The 15755-nt window shown below is 42.2% G+C and overlaps 2 protein-coding genes across 2 annotated transcripts in view; one reads left to right on the forward strand and one right to left on the reverse strand.

Annotated features, from left to right (window-relative positions):
• Positions 1–33: 33 nt before the first annotated feature.
• On the forward strand, positions 34–15657 carry GPS1 (G protein pathway suppressor 1). Its single transcript, XM_040582293.1, has 14 exons — positions 34–140; positions 2641–2733; positions 4663–4844; positions 6089–6253; positions 6435–6570; positions 6736–6813; positions 7219–7279; positions 7675–7760; positions 8267–8361; positions 9409–9514; positions 9860–9940; positions 10058–10195; positions 10424–10558; positions 11302–15657. The coding sequence occupies exons 1-14, from the start codon at positions 108–110 to the stop codon at positions 11374–11376; spliced, it is 1464 nt and encodes a 487-aa protein (XP_040438227.1). The 5' UTR covers positions 34–107; the 3' UTR covers positions 11377–15657.
• DUS1L (dihydrouridine synthase 1 like) overlaps positions 4847–15755 on the reverse strand; it is a 28832-nt gene continuing 17923 nt past the window's right edge. The window contains exon 14 of the transcript XR_005826072.1: positions 4847–4865. The gene's annotated coding sequence lies outside the window, so the exon portion shown is untranslated. The remainder of the gene's footprint in view (positions 4866–15755) is intronic.

Consider the following 15755-nt stretch of genomic DNA (forward strand, 5'->3'; position numbering starts at 1 on the left):
TCACCTGTCGGATTCGGGCTCGCGGCGCCGCGCGACCCGGAAGTGGAAGCCGCGGAAGGGGGGAGAGGTGGGGAGGTCAACCGGAAGCGGCGGCGGGGAGGGGAAGGATGCCGCTGCCCGTCCAGGTCTTTAACTTGCAGGTACGGGGCCGTCGCCTCCCGCCACCTCTATTTCGCCGGGGGCTGCCGCGGCCGCGCTTGGCTTCCTTCCCGCGCTGTCTCTAGCAGCACGGCCCGGCCCCGCCGTGGCCTCCGGGTGGCGCGGTGCGGCCTGCCCTTCGGCTCCGCGCCCGCCTCTCCCCTGCGGGGAGGGAGCCGCTCTCGGCCGGCCCGGGCTCGCCCTTTCGCCGGGCCTGCGTCGCTCCGGCCGCTGTGCAGGAGGGGCAGCGCCCAGCCGAGCGTCCCCCGCCGCCGCGGCGGCCCTCTTGCGTGGTTCTCGAGTTCTACGTGTGCCGTAGGTAGGGCTTGGATAGCGGAGCGGGGTGTAAACGAGGTGGCGGATGAAGAAGAGCCGAGGGTCTGCAGCACGGGGGAAAAGGCGCAGGAGCCCACAGCGGGTCGGTTGATATGCTGAGCCCGGACCTTAAGTAGCCGCACAGGTGATCCCTTTGCGAGTTGACTGCCTGTCTTACCTTTAGTAGCTAGCGGGTTCTTTGTCAGTGCGTGGGGTTGTGGAAACTCGGGGTAGGATGTGGGGTAGTTCAGCATCCAGCTCAGCTTTTTGATCAGTAACAGATCCGTACTGCATCCCCTCCAGCAGTAGGTCACTCCCGAGTACAGCAGGAGACTTCAGCCTGAGTGCTGAGTGCCAGCTTGTCAGCTTGTATGAGGCCTTATAAAGTACCTTCCAGCAGGGCTCAGAGAATGTTGGGGAGTGAGCACTGTTTTATTTGCTTTATGAGTAGCTCTTAAGTAAACCTTGCATCTTGCTTCAAAAATAGTTGTCTTGAAAATGTCAGAACTTGGCATGTCTTGGTGGGAATTCCAGCCCCCTTGTGTTTTGCCATGTCTGGGAGTTGAGAGAAGTGCAGACTACAGCCTACCAGTGTAGCAGGGCACAAATAATTTTGTTCCACCAGCTGGAGTTGCTGTTAGTTTCTGTAACGCTGATTTCTAAGGAGTCCCTATGAGGTTTTTATTATGGAAGGCAAACAACCTAAAAAAAAAGCAACCTCAACACAGTGTTTCTGGTGTAAGAAAAGAGATAAAGTAGATAAAAATGAAAAAAGTAATGGTCTCAATATATGGTGACTTAAATGTTTTTTATGCAGTTTTCCTGAGTGGTGATCTGGACAATCAAACTCTTCTTTGCACCTTCCCTCCCTTTCCTTCATGCAGAGAGTAACAAACTAGGGAATGTACTTTTGTATGCTTGCTTTTGCTTCAGGTTTTGGGAGATTTCAAGCCATTGTTGAGATATGTGTGTGTTTGGTACGCACCAGTCAGTGAAAGAATAAATAGGCTGTGGGTGAATACAAGATGCATCAATTTTTAGAGTTAGGAAATTCGGGTCTGCCCTGTTCCTCCTCATTAAAAAAAACACCAAAAAACCCCACCAACCCAACATGCAAACCCCTCAGTCTTTGATTGCTTAACAGACAGCAAATTCAATAAAAACATGGAAATAATTTGGTGTTGGTGGGGGCAAGGTGTTGTCATTTTTATCCTTTCTAAGGTCCACTTATGCAATTTACCCCAAATCAGGTAATATCTGTGTGTATTCGGCATTTTATAAGAAGACATTCAACTTGGTTTTCCTGAGGTTGAATTGGTAACACCGAGGGGGAATGTTCAGCACACTTTTGACCAGGAGGAGGAGAAGTATTTTGTGCTAGCATACCAACTTTGTTTGTGGGACTGCATAGCAAATTGGTCTTAAATGGAAACCTGCGCAGGTATTGAATTGATGCAGTTGTACTGAGGTCACTCTACTGGTATGATTCCTCATGTGGGTCAAAGCAGTGCAAGACATACTGGGAGAATAAAATTCTGTTGTTCCTGAAAAAGGGAATCTCCCTAAACAGTTGGACTCGGATAGCTATAGTAGGATAGTTCAACTAATGGTAACTTTTTCTAGTGCAGATAAATTTTTTCCCAGTGTTTGGTAGAAAGTGTGGAATTGCCATTCTTCATTCTGTTCTTTACTTTTTTTAATACTTCTAAAAAGTGTTGTTGTCTTCCCTCCCCCAAACACTACTTTTAAGCATTAAAGTAGCTTTGAAAAGTTCTGGTGAGCTTTTTGGGTCCTTTTTTACTTTGGGAGCTTCTTGAGTGGAGTGTTAATGTCTGCTCTTGCTCAAGGGAGAGAAATGGAAAGTCATTTGGAATTTAGCGTGCATGCTCAGGATACTTTGTAGAATCAGATTTATTGACCCTTTCACTTTCTTGCTTGATAATGTACCAAATAAAATAAAATGCTCTGTGCGAATGGTGAGCCTTAGTGCAGCTTGTTTTAGACAAAACATCATGCTGAGTAGTGGTGTTGCTAGAGAAAGGTCCTAAACACATCTGAAGACTGAGGAATGTTTTTTAATTTTTAACATTTAATCTGTATTTAAGCAAGTCCTTAATAGATTGAATCACATGCTTGTTTCCTGCTCAAGTGTAGTAAGCTACTTTTGACCTCGTTTTGCTATTTCAGGGTGCAGTAGAGCCCATGCAGATTGACGTAGATCCACAAGAAGATCAGCAAAATGCACCTGATATCAACTATGTGGTGGAGAACCCCACTCTGGTATGTGCTGGTTGGGGGCTAGTGGGTTACCTTTCTTGGGCATGGCCTCTTCCTTTAAGGCTTTTGAGAAGCTCTCTCATTTTACTCCTTGTCAAATTGTGATTTAGAGATTGATTCTCTTTAAAGCAAGGTGGGGTAAGAATAGCGGTGAGCTTTTCTGTAGCTCCTTGTCACATACTGACTTCTACTGCACCTCCCGAGATGAGAGAGGAATTGCTGTTCTGTGACTTGCTGTGTGCTGCCTGTTTGACAGCTTTTGTTCTGAAATAGTTTGTACATCTCTCATTGTTTGTGGAGACATCGTTCCTTTATTTTGAGGCTTGTTCTTTGAGGAGCAAGGCTCAGGTGTTTTAAGTACAGAATTCTTTCATTGTTCAATCCTCCGGAGACTGGCTAAAACCCTGTAGAGGCACAGAGTTACAGAAGACTATTTACTTATAGCAGTTTCTTCAATTTTGAGTTAATGATTTGAGATTTTGGCCAATTTTTATATGTCATCTCTGTAACAGTGAGAGGTAGGTGCTGCAGAAGAGAACAAATATGTTAATTGGAAAAAGTTAAAGCAACATTAGAATTGCAAAATAAAGCGTTGTTGGGAAGCTCTGGATCTCACATAACCTCTGAAGCTTTAATTTGTTCCTCTTGTCCCTGTGCCTTCTAACAGTTGTCACACGGTTAATTGTGTTTACTGCAGAGCCCTTTTTTGTTGTTGTGGTTTTGTTCGGTTTTGGGGTTTTTTTGGTTGGTTTTGGTTTTTTCCAGTGTATGACCTGATACCTTGTTTGATTTCATTGCATTTCAATTCTGTTCTGAAACTAGAGTGAGGAAGCAATTATATTGTGACCTTTACGCCTCTGTTATTACTATGTTATCTAAGTCTGCCACAAAAATTAGTGACTTTCTTTTCACCGTAACTGATGTGAAGGACCATAATTCCCTTTTGACATTCAAAGAGCTGAGGAGTAAAATGAAATTACTCAGTGTTTTTCAGGAGTATTGTGCACCGTCAGGCATGAAACTGTGGAAGAAAGAATGTTCCTGCCTTTGTATTTTTCAAGTTCTGTAGCAAATAAGCACGAATCCTAAATACAGATTTTCAGTGTGCACAGTCCTGTATCAGTCTCAGAGCAAGATTGTTCTTGCACTGAATCAGGCAACAATCACGTTAGGAAATGCTACTGTGACATCTGTAGTCATATCTTAATTTAGACGTATGAGGGTCAGGGAGTCAGACATGACACAGGATGCATATTAAATGTGGACAGGAGCCTGAATCTAATGTTTTCTTCCTGCCTGACTTTGCCCTGAACATTCTGCTACAGTAGTTTGCACGTGTACTTCTGTCTTCAGGAGATCTCCCTGCAGTGCGGTATGGTATCTTTACTAGACATTTTGTGCTTCTCTTCTCCACCCCCAGCCAAGGCTTAAAATCTGTTAAGTGTTCAGAATTTAAACCTCAGATCCTTCCTCAAGAGTAAGAGACCCTATTTGTTCTCAAATAAGATGTTGTAAGAAATTAGTATGAGCAAAAGAACGCAAATTGTCATATGGAAGCTATTTTTCAAGTAAAAACCATCTGGAATGGTTTTCTGATTTAGGAAATTTTGGCTCAAATGATGGAATCTTGACAAAATTATTAACAGGCAATGTAACGGGTGCTTAAAGTGGGTGAGCTGATTAGCTTTAATGGACAGCATCACAACTGAAATAAAAAAATATGTAAATTGTAATGTACTGCATATTTCTGAGGAAGTTGCTAATGTTTGAAGAAAGCAGAAATGGAATAATCTTACCTGCTTTTTTATTTGTCTGAGCCATGTTGCTCTCCATGAAGGGGTCAGGACTGCAGGAAACACTTTGCAGGTCACAGTGCTGTAGCCTGATTTAGTGTTGCCATCTTTTCCTTCTAAGACCAGGTTTTGTTTGCAGGATTTGGAGCAGTATGCATCCAGCTACAGTGGTCTGATGCGAATTGAACGGCTACAGTTTATTGCTGATCACTGCCCACAGCTACGGGTGGAAGCTCTCAAGATGGCACTGTCATTTGTCCAGAGAACTTTCAATGTTGATGTGTATGAAGAAATCCACAGAAAGTTGTCTGAGGCCACCAGGTACTAAGAGATCATGGGAACCTGGGGAGAGTTTTTGTTTGAGTTAAGACTAGTGTGCCACAGTGGGGGATGGTGCATGTGTATTGCTAGTGTGTTCGTTATGCAACTTGCCTTTGCCCTTATTTGATAGCAATGAAATGTGTGTATTCAGGCCTAAGGTTTAATCTTTTTTAAAAGATTAAACACAGAAGACATTATCTGTTTCTGAAGTCTCAGTGTTTTAAAAGGCTACAGTTAGATACTGAGGAGAGTTTAGTCCTTGTGACTGCTTCAAATATTAATGAACATGGTTGTCCTTTTTTAGTAGATTATGGACACAAAGCCTCTTCTAGATGCTTTTGTGTTCATAAATGAAAACCTTACCTAACTGTTTGCCTTGCCTTGGTATTTTTCCCCCCTCCCCCTCCCACCCCCGCTGACAAGAGGTTTGCTGTTAAAGGTAGCCTGTGATACTTTACTTATCCATCCCTACTTTCTATCTTTGCGTTATTTTTGTTGCTATGCATATTTGTTGATTGCTTGTCTGTTTTGCCTTGGGAGTCTTTACCACTTATGTGTGACAGTATGTTTGTTCATTGTGTTCTTGTATGTGAAAAGAACTGTTGGTAAAAAAAAAACCAAACAAACACAAACCCAAGAAAACCCACCCACAAAACAATAAAACTCAGAATATATCTTTCCATTTACAATATTAGAGAGTGAGCTCAATGTAAGCAGATACGTTGACCTGAGTGGAATGGAAAACGAAGTTGAATAGTATCTGTACAGTATAGCTTTGCTATGAAGCCATTGCAGTACAGCTGGGGAGAGAACTCATGAACATGTGCCCCCTGTGTTGCGTGTACAGATGTTTGACTGGATTCAATGACTCTTTAGAGTTATTAAATACTTTTATAGAATGTAATATTTCATTGCAGCACTGTTAGTAACTTACTTTCAATTGATTTATAGAGCAGGTTGTTTCTTTAAAACTAGCAATGACTGACTTGTTAATAAAATACCTGCAGAAGTTCGGTAGGATAATTTTGAGAAGATCTGTAGACATCTGTGATGCTTATGTTGCTGTTCTTACTGGAAATCCTAGCAGTCATTGTCTTTTTTCCCCACCATCCTTGTTTTCTCCTTGGTCTATTTCTTTGTGTATGCAGTACTGTTTGTTAGGGTAACAGGGCCAGGTGCTTTAACAGACCTCTGTTTTGAAAAGTTTGTAGCATAATAGCCCCCTTTAAACTCTTTTCTTTCAGAGAACTGCAGAATACACCTGATGCTGTCCCTGATAGTGGAATTGAACCCCCTCCTCTTGACACAGCTTGGGTTGAAGCTACACGCAAAAAAGCTCTTCTTAAACTGGAGAAACTCGACACAGATCTGAAAAATTACAAAGGGAACTCCATCAAGGAGAGTATCAGGTGAGATGCAGAAGGCTCTGCTGGAGCAAGGAAGAGCATTTTGCTCCTCCAGGCACCTTACACAGGATGTCAACTGCATTGAGTGCCTTAGGTCAGTGCGTTGAGTTACTTGTTTGGAACAAACTGACAGTGTCCTTTTCTGAGCACACAGTTCATTGGTATTTTAATTCCTGTGCTCCAGGAGAGGCCACGATGACTTAGGTGATCATTACCTTGACTGTGGGGACCTCAGCAATGCTCTCAAGTGTTACTCGCGAGCCCGTGATTACTGCACCAGTGCTAAACATGTTATCAACATGTGCCTCAATGTTATCAAGGTAGGAAGGTTTGCAGGAAAAATAGTACTTGGTGTTTTCTGATACCTGCTGTAAAGTCCACCTGTACTTTGCTCTGGTTACACCTTTTGTGTCTGCAATGATGCTGCTTATCTAAGTAACACCATTTATCCATGCGTATTCTACACTGTTTCTGGCTCTCTACAGGTCAGTGTCTACCTCCAGAATTGGTCTCATGTTCTGAGCTATGTAAGCAAGGCTGAGTCTACACCAGAAATCGCAGAAGTAAGGTCCTGCTTTTTAACTTGCATGAGTTTTCCCTTTGTTTTCTGTCTCCAAAATTTGTGAGACAGTTTCTTCCTTTCCCTCTTTACAACTTGCTCCCTGTAAGACTCCATCTAACAGTCTGTTCTTCCTCTAATCCAGCCTCCTTGGCTGCTATACTATTTCTCTGGCGATTCATTGTTGCTTTTCTCTCACGATATGAGTGCAGGAAATATGACTCACTATTAAATCAGAGAGAATTCCCATCCTCAATTCTTGCCATATTCTTTCCCAAAACAAATAAGATGAAGTTATCTTGCTGTTGAGATTTGCAAGTTAATTATTAGGATGAAGTATCCCAAGGACAGTTATAATCAAAATGGGGTTTATGTTGCTTGCTCACTACTGCTTTTCCTTATCCTTTAGCAAAGAGGAGAAAGAGACAGCCAGACACAAGCAATTCTCACCAAACTGAAATGTGCAGCAGGTGAGTGTATCCTTCAGCTTCCTGTATTGTCTGCCCTGCTGTTTGTTGTCAACGAGCCCTACAGACAGCTGTGTGTGCTTGGTTTTTTTTTTTCTCTCAGGTTTGACGGACTTTGTATTTTCTCATCAGAAATGCAAAATTTAATAAAGCTGATGAGATGGAACTGCTGACTTTTTTTTGCCATTTCTTTCTTCTCCCCAAGTTTCTTCAGAGAGGATGCCAGTGTGAGTCAGCGTAGTTCAATGGACGCTAGATATGAGTCGGAGAATCTTATTTCGCTTCAATAGTGAAGGCACTAGCGACTGTTTGGAGGCCTGTCCTACTCTCCAGATCTTACAATTTCTCCTGATTTGTATGCTATCACAAACTAAGGACTAACTTTTTCTGGTTCCTAGGCTTGGCCGAACTAGCTGCTCGGAAGTACAAACAGGCAGCAAAGTGTTTCTTGTTGGCATCATTTGATCACTGTGATTTCCCTGAGGTGAGGACCAAGAGGGAGCTGTGTGCAAGTCTTGGAGGGGATGTAATTCTTCTCAGTACTAGGTTGTTAAAGTCAGATATTGTAGTTATTTTCACAGTGCTCCTGTGTATTTTGGTGGTGCTGTGAACTGAGTGGTTGGGGGTTTTTTTATATTATTTTTTTTTAAAGTCTCTCTTCTTGGGTTCTTTAAATGATCTACTATAGATCACGTAGGAATTACCTGTGAGATTTATATATCTGTGTAGCTCAATCAAAAGACTGGCTGTTGGAATTGGTTTCTGCTCTCTTAGCAGTGATCAGTCACTCCTCAGGCTCTGGGTGAATGCCTGAGAGCACACTGAGTGGTTCCACTAAATTTAACAAGGGCTAATCTTGTCACTGCATGAGAGACTGGGGTATAATACTTAATCCCAACCTCTTTCTCCCACCCCCGCACACTCTCTCTCTCTCTCTCTCTCTCTCTCTCACCACCGCCCCTCCCCCTCTCTCTCCTGCCACCCTCCCAGCTGCTGTCTCCTAGCAATGTGGCTGTGTATGGTGGTCTCTGTGCCCTTGCTACCTTTGACCGTCAGGAACTGCAACGAAATGTTATCTCCAGCAGGTAGGCGATGCCTTGAGGGGAGTTTGTACTGGACATCTTTTGGGACATGGGATTTTGGTTGAGAGTGGATTCTGGTGGCAGTAATAGCTTTCTCGTATAGCAGAGGAAGAATCACTGAGCCCTAGTTTGGCTTTAGCATTAAGTGATGTTTCACTGTCTAAAACACAGTGGTTAATCACAGCTGAAATTTTGGTAGCGTAACAGAAGTTTCCAACCCGGGTCAAATCCAGCATCAACATAGCCCAATTTTCTGTCTCCATCAGCAGTCCATACCAGATATTAAATCAGAGGGTAAGAGCTCCACGGAAGGCAGCTGTAAGATAACATGTCTTCATGTTACCACTTGTTCTGGTGTACGTTAATCATATTAATAAAACGTAATAATTGTTAATACAACTTGCAGCTTAATATGATATATACAAGGTTAAGAGAATTAGTCTTTGGAAGAAAATGGATATTTGTGTGTCACAGATTGAATTACAATGATACTGAATTCTTGTCAGCTAAGTGTGTGGAAGCACAGATTTTAAATTTATGTGGAAAAAGGGTTGTTAGCCTGACTTGTATTGGCTGATTCATGGAGTGAGATCCCAAGGTTCAGAAATCTGTGGTGGAGAATTGGGAGAGCGCCGAGACAGTTGCACGCCTAACCTACCTATGGCATGCTGTACTTTGTGAAGGCTGTGAAAGGGAACACAAAGCTGGCCAGCACAGACTACAGTGCATTCATGGATGTGACCTATGTTTTCTGGTAGATCCTGATTTTGCCCTATTCCACCTCATTTTTTTGTTTTGTGTGGACAAACATTTCTAGTGCTTGGTTTATCAAAAGTCTTTTGCCTTCTGTCACCACAGCTCTCATGCTGTGCTGCATCTTGCTGTTTTACCAGCCCTGCTGAAAATGGGCTAGCTGGCCTGTTGGAGAGTAAATTCTTGGAATCTTCAAATGACAGTGAGAGTTTGTAACCTTGCAACTTGGAGTGATGAGGTTGCGGAGTATTAAAGTGGTGGGTTCCAGTGTCTGATTACTGTCATCTTTATCTGTAGCTCCTTCAAATTGTTTTTGGAGCTGGAGCCACAGGTTCGCGACATCATCTTCAAGTTCTACGAATCTAAATATGCTTCATGCCTGAAGATGCTGGATGAGATGAAGGTGAGCTGCAAGGGAGCAGTGCAGAACAGACCCTAAAAGTTCCCTTTGCCTAGCCTGTTGTAAGAAGCAGTGACTGTTAAAAGTAGCTATGAAGCTCTTCTGTGTTTTCTGTCTCCTGATGTGATGAATGGAAATTGGGAGTAATTTAGCAGTGGAGGGTGGGGAGAAGAGGTAAATATTTTAATATACTGCTAGTTCTTGTATTCAGTCTTGTGTTACGGTATTGTCTTGCTGTAGTGTAATATTCTTAAGTTTTAAGTATATACACATACATGTTTCAGAACATAGGAATATATATTTTTCAAGGCTGCTTCTCGGGTCCTGATGTGGTTTTTTTTTGCACAGGACAACCTGCTGCTGGATATGTACCTTGCACCTCATGTCAGGACACTTTATACTCAGATTCGAAATCGTGCCCTTATCCAGGTAATTGTTCCTGTAATCCTGAGCAGTGAGACAGGCCATCTCTTTGTAATTGCTTTTTCTATGGTTTTTTGGAGAGCAGGGAGTACCTTTGGCAACTTAATACTTTCTTCTTCCTAGTACTTCAGCCCCTACGTATCAGCAGATATGCGCAAAATGGCCACTGCTTTTAATACCACAGTGGCTGCTCTGGAAGATGAACTTACTCAGCTGATCCTGGAGGGACTGATCAATGCCAGAATAGACTCACACAGTAAGGTGAGTGCATCTGAGCCGCAGATTATAGACTGGACAGCTGTACTAAGATCAGAAACTCTCCATTCCTGGGACGCTTCAAAATTGTTGTGACTCGTATTCTCAGTAGGGCTGATCTGTGTGTAAACTCAGGTTCCGTGATACCTCAGTTTTGTTCCCTTGTGCAGAAGGGGCTTCCCACTGTGCAACCCTGTCCTAGCTCCTATGTACAGTTCTCTGTGTTGGTTACAGATTCTTTATGCTCGAGATGTAGATCAGCGCAGCACAACTTTTGAGAAATCTTTACTAATGGGCAAAGAGTTTCAGCGACGTGCCAAAGCTATGATTCTGCGAGCTGCAGTCCTCCGCAACCAGATACATGTCAAGGTATGGGCATGTTAAATGTGGGCTTTGACACAGTGTTAAGGTTTTAATTTTTTTTAAAAAAACCCTGAAACTATAGAAGTTGTTTAATTGAAGATTCTGGAGGGGAATGGATTTGGTGTGCCCACGACTGGACAAATTCTCACAGTAGTAAATATTGAATATATAAGGAACAAGTGTTTCTAGCTAATACATTGACCTGCTTGTACAACACAGAATGTCCTTTGAAGTTTATCTGCTTGGGTTGATTCTAACTAATGCATTCCAACTAATTCTTGATACACGTATCTCTTATCCAAAGAAAGATTGTTTGAAGTGATTATTTTTAGTAGAGGAAGTAAAAAATGCATGAATTGCTTGGAGTATTCCTTCCACGATGCATATCCAAAAGAATGCCCTTAGGGGAGGATAGGCCATCTGCTACAGAATGTGTTAAATTCTGTAGTGTGTTAATCTCTGTGATCACTACATGCCAGATAGGATTCCACTTCTGGGGCCAACAGCACCTTGTACATGGTAAATAGAGTGGCTTAGAAGTTCCGGTTTTACTTTTTTAGGAACAATTCTCATGAACTGTAACTACAGAAGTTGTAAACACAACACTTTTGCAAAGCCATCATTATTTATGAGTTGGGGGTATGCTCTCCCCCTGCTGCTATCCTGCTGTGCTTCATTTGGTCTCTCAGGAAGCACTGTGCAGCATATTTACACATCACTAACTAGGATGTGTTTTGGTCTTGTTGCAGTCTCCTCCAAGAGAAGGTAGCCAAGGGGAGCTTACTCCAGCTAACAGCCAGTCCAGGATGAGCACCAACATGTGAAAAACTTCAAGCACTACCAAAAGAAATGGTCCCTCCAGGACTGTACCCAGTGTTTCACCCACTAACTGCTGAGCTTCACAAGCTGTCCCTGTCTCCCTCACTTCTTGCTCGGATTGAGAGGGTCAGGGCTGATGGTGGATAATATGAATATTCCAATAACTTCAATTCTCCTTGAAAAGAAATTCTTTCTAAAAACAGCATCCCTGCAATGGGTCGTCATTTCAATTTTGGTAGAACATCTCTCTCTATTCTCCTTCTTCCACCACTTGAAAGAGCTGTCAGGTTATTCATACAGGTGCTGATTTGAGAGTTTTTCAGCTGCTACTCGTTTTCTCGTTTCAAAGCTGCAAAAATAGTTAGTGTTAAGCTGAATGGACAGGCATGATCTAAGATGAGCTTTGCTGGCCTGAAAATATTGCCTTGATTCTGAGCAATGCTGAGCTTTCTGTTTATTCCAGATAAACCTACAAGTGCATTGCTCTCAATTATGGAGGTAGAGTTCTGATAGGAGAGATTTCCTGTGAGAAACTCTTAATGATTTTTCACCTACACCAGAAAACATGGCAGTGCTTCCATGCAGTCACAGGCCTTTATTTTAGGGTGTTATGTTTACCTGGATCCAGGTTCTTTCTCTCTGATCTCTTTTCAAAGACCTGTTCCCTGATGTGTTTCCCACTTGTGCGTGACCTGGCTTTGGGGTTCAGTGTTACCATAGCAGTAAATCTCTACTTCATGCAAATATTGCTGTTTGTCCAGTCTTACTGCCATAGTGTGTGATGGCTTCCCAACATGTGCAGCAGTTGCTTCTGGTAGCATGGATAAATGACATAAAATACTACTCAAGTCCTGTGGAAGAGCTGAAAGCAGCCAGTCTAGGTGCCCGCTCTCCAGATGCGTTTATTCTGCTTTTTCTTTTATAAAGGGGTTAAAGGTGGCAGCCCAGATGTGTGTGTTCTTTGTTAATGAAAGGAGATATGCACTGAATTTTCTGAAGTCACTGCAGCCTTGCATTCATCTAGTTCATAAGGCAAACTTAAGAATTTTGTTCCAGCCCTGGCTGGTCTGGCAACTGACTACAGATGTTACTGTTAATGTGTTAATGCTTTGGCCCGTGCCCCCCCCTCCCCCCCTTTTTCTTTGTTAGTAAGTTGTTATGTCTAGTGCATTAAATAGCAGGATTAAAAAGCTTCTGAGTATTTTGAGCTTTGTGTTAAAGTTGGGGTTTAGGTATTTTGATCTCAAGCCATTCATTTTTTGCTAAGCTTGATGACATTTTGTAGGCAATTGTATTTTGTTTTCTGATCTGGTTGGAGATGTGGCTTGGATGAACTGTGAAGAAAGTGCAATTTGAGGGAACATTCTAACAGCAAAGTTCCTGGACTGTGTTTGCACAGCTGTGTTAAATTGCAACAGTACTCTTTCCCTCTGGCTTTCCATGCTTTTTATGACTTAGGTGCTGAAAATGGAAGCAGTAGCTCCTGTGAGGTCTTTGGCTAAATGTCTTCTGTTTGGCATGGAAGAAGAAACCCATTTTTGAGGGGAGAAAGGAGAGAGCTAGTTAATTAAGAACTTTGAGTCAGGTGTCGCTGATGGCCAGTTTAGTGAGAAAGGCAAGCTGAGTCCTGGACATCCCTGTAGAAATGCTGGGAAAGTCACTTCGATGCCTTCTGCTCATGCTGAAGGAAAGTCATCCAGCCCTGGTAATACTACTTAAACGTACTTTCTTCCCTAAAATGGGCTGCTGACACCATTTCTAAGGATAAGATCTTATGCTCTGCTCTTGTTAAGATCGTTTTGCAACCCAGTTAGGTGCACCATGTAAGCCGGCTATCTTTGCTTACACACAGCTTCCACACTCTTGATTTTATTAGATTACTTCTATTCCTTCCTAGAGGCTTTCTGCTGGAGGAATCCTCAGTTGTAAATGGATGTCTGCAGTATGCTGACTTGAGAGTCTGCTCTGCCAGTTACTAGTTAGTGCTTGCCTGCTCGTGGGAGGTGGCTGGAAGAGAGTATCCTTTAGCAGTCAGCATGGAGCCCACGAGGTGGCAACAGTAGTTTCCAGCTCTTGCTGTGGCCCGAGGCAGTTCCGTAGCTGGGGCAAAGGCGATGAGTTTTGTCTCTCCAGACAATGCTTACAACCTCTTTTGGACAGATAGGGCATTTGTCTTTTATTGCTTAGTTCATAGGCACTGTTCAAGCATAGTGTATGCTTTTGTATGGAATTATCGGCATGTAATTCTTTCCTTTAGCCTGTGAAATAAGCTACTGTTGCTTGTAGATGTGAGTCAGGCCTGTCCAGACATATTTCTTTTAGACATTGTTCAATGCCTGCTTCAGTCCTAACTACCCACCAGTCCAAAAATTAGGAAATAAAAGACAGCACAGGTATAGTTCTTTGTAACTTGCGTTGATAAGCATTTTCCTCCAATGAAATATTATTCTTACCTTAAATTTCTAGGTAATTTCCCAAGTAATAAATGGGAAGATAGTGATGAATGAATTGTGATTCCCTGTAACCAGCAAGGTAATGCAGTGGATGAAGTTGTGTGTTGGTATGTCTAGGATATGTTCAGAGGAACTTAAGTGGATTTCTTTAACTTATGCTGCACCATTTTGTTGACAAGGAAGGAGATGCTGGTGGTAGGCCCTAACTGATGGTGTCATCATGCAGTGGAAATCATACACCTGACCTGGCTAGGGATAAAGGAAAAACAGTTGGAAAGAACCTGGTTCTTTTGGTGAAGGCAGTTTTAACTAGCACAACTAGCTTTAGCGGTAATGTAAAAACTGCCACTATGAGATTTGTGTTGGATAGCTGGGGACAACTGGTGAATATTTGGCCAAAACTTGGCCAACATAGTGGTCTGTGTTGCTAAGATTTGTAGAGGGAGGTCTATAAGAAGGGGAGATCACATTATGGCTTGGACTGTCACTGGGTGCAGCAGCATCTATGGGCTACTGTCGTCTGAGAGACTTCAGTGGATGAGGGAGAAAGTAATAGAATTCTGTCTTTGCCCTGTGCCATGCATGTACGATCTGTGTGTTGGTATCTGGGACTCTGCCATGATGGTCTCAGCGTTACTTCCTAACTTAGTTGAAATCTTCAGCATTGTTCCATCCTCTGGACAACTCCCAAATCTGCCGCTGAATAATGTATTATTTCTGATATGTGCGATGTAATATAAACTCTTAGAAAAACAAATGAGGAAATGTTAATAGCAACGATGCTTCTGACAAAGACTCATTATGCATAGGCTGGTCAAGCATTTTTAAATTATTTTTTTTAAGAGTAAAGTCTCAGCCAACTTAATTTGGCTATTCAAGGTTCTTATGCCATCTCCTTCATTACTTTTTCTGTGAAGCAGATGACAATTGGGAGCAGTGTGCTCCACAGGGCAGTGCTCTTAGTATTTTCTGTGCTACCCCCTTGTGAGAGCTGAGACTAATACAAGTCAGCATTTCATTTTTTTTTCAATAGTCCATCAGCTGAATTTGCAGTAGGGTGAAAAATACCAAATTGGTATGGAACTGACTTCAGCTTATCTCTGATGCTGTCAGGGTGTAAGGGATGAATTACTCTGTGCTTTGCAAATGAGCTTTGTACTTCAACTGATAGTAATTTGGCTTCTCTGTTCTATGGATCTGAATTCCGTTCAACATTTCATAGGTTCTGATAGAACAACCTAGCTTAAGATTATCTTACAGGATAACTTGATCAGGCTAAATTAACTAGATAGGGAACAGAAACTGGCTAATAGGTTATGCCAACCTCTAAGAAATATATGAGATTCAGTAGTTAAAATTTTGGTACAAAGTCATAATGCAAGTTAAGACAATTTCTTGATGACAGAGAAAGAATTCAAGCTTGGCCTTCAGCAGACTTACTAAAAGCTACAGACTGAAGGGTAGCTGCATTAGCAAGAGATGGTCTCATTCAAACAAGAATTCAAATGGCAAGATCTGAAAATCTGTCTTACGTGGTAGATCAGGCTAGGTAATCTTCTTGTCCTTGATCCCATAGATACAGCTGTTTCAGTCCTTTAATACTTGCGCAGCTATAGCTTTGATGATTATACTCCATGTGCCTGTAGTTTAACTGTGAAGTCTATGTGTACATAAAGTTTGTACCCTGTAAATATGTGCAGAGATCCAGGGTTTTCAATCTTTGTTTGGATGTACTTTTTGTTTGGTTGTTTTTTTAAAAAAAAATTCTCTGCTATCTCATCTTATAAGCTCTTTGCCAAATAAAGGCCATTGGTTTTCTTTTTGTTAGGTGAACTACTACTAATTCTTCTTGTGTGCCTCTGAAAATGGATTTAGATACAAGAATCTAATCTCCCTCAAACCTAGAGACTGAGGATCATTTTCACCATCAT

This window comes from Falco naumanni, chromosome 1 (assembly GCF_017639655.2).
Source record: "Falco naumanni isolate bFalNau1 chromosome 1, bFalNau1.pat, whole genome shotgun sequence".
Lineage (NCBI taxonomy): Eukaryota > Metazoa > Chordata > Aves > Falconiformes > Falconidae > Falco > Falco naumanni.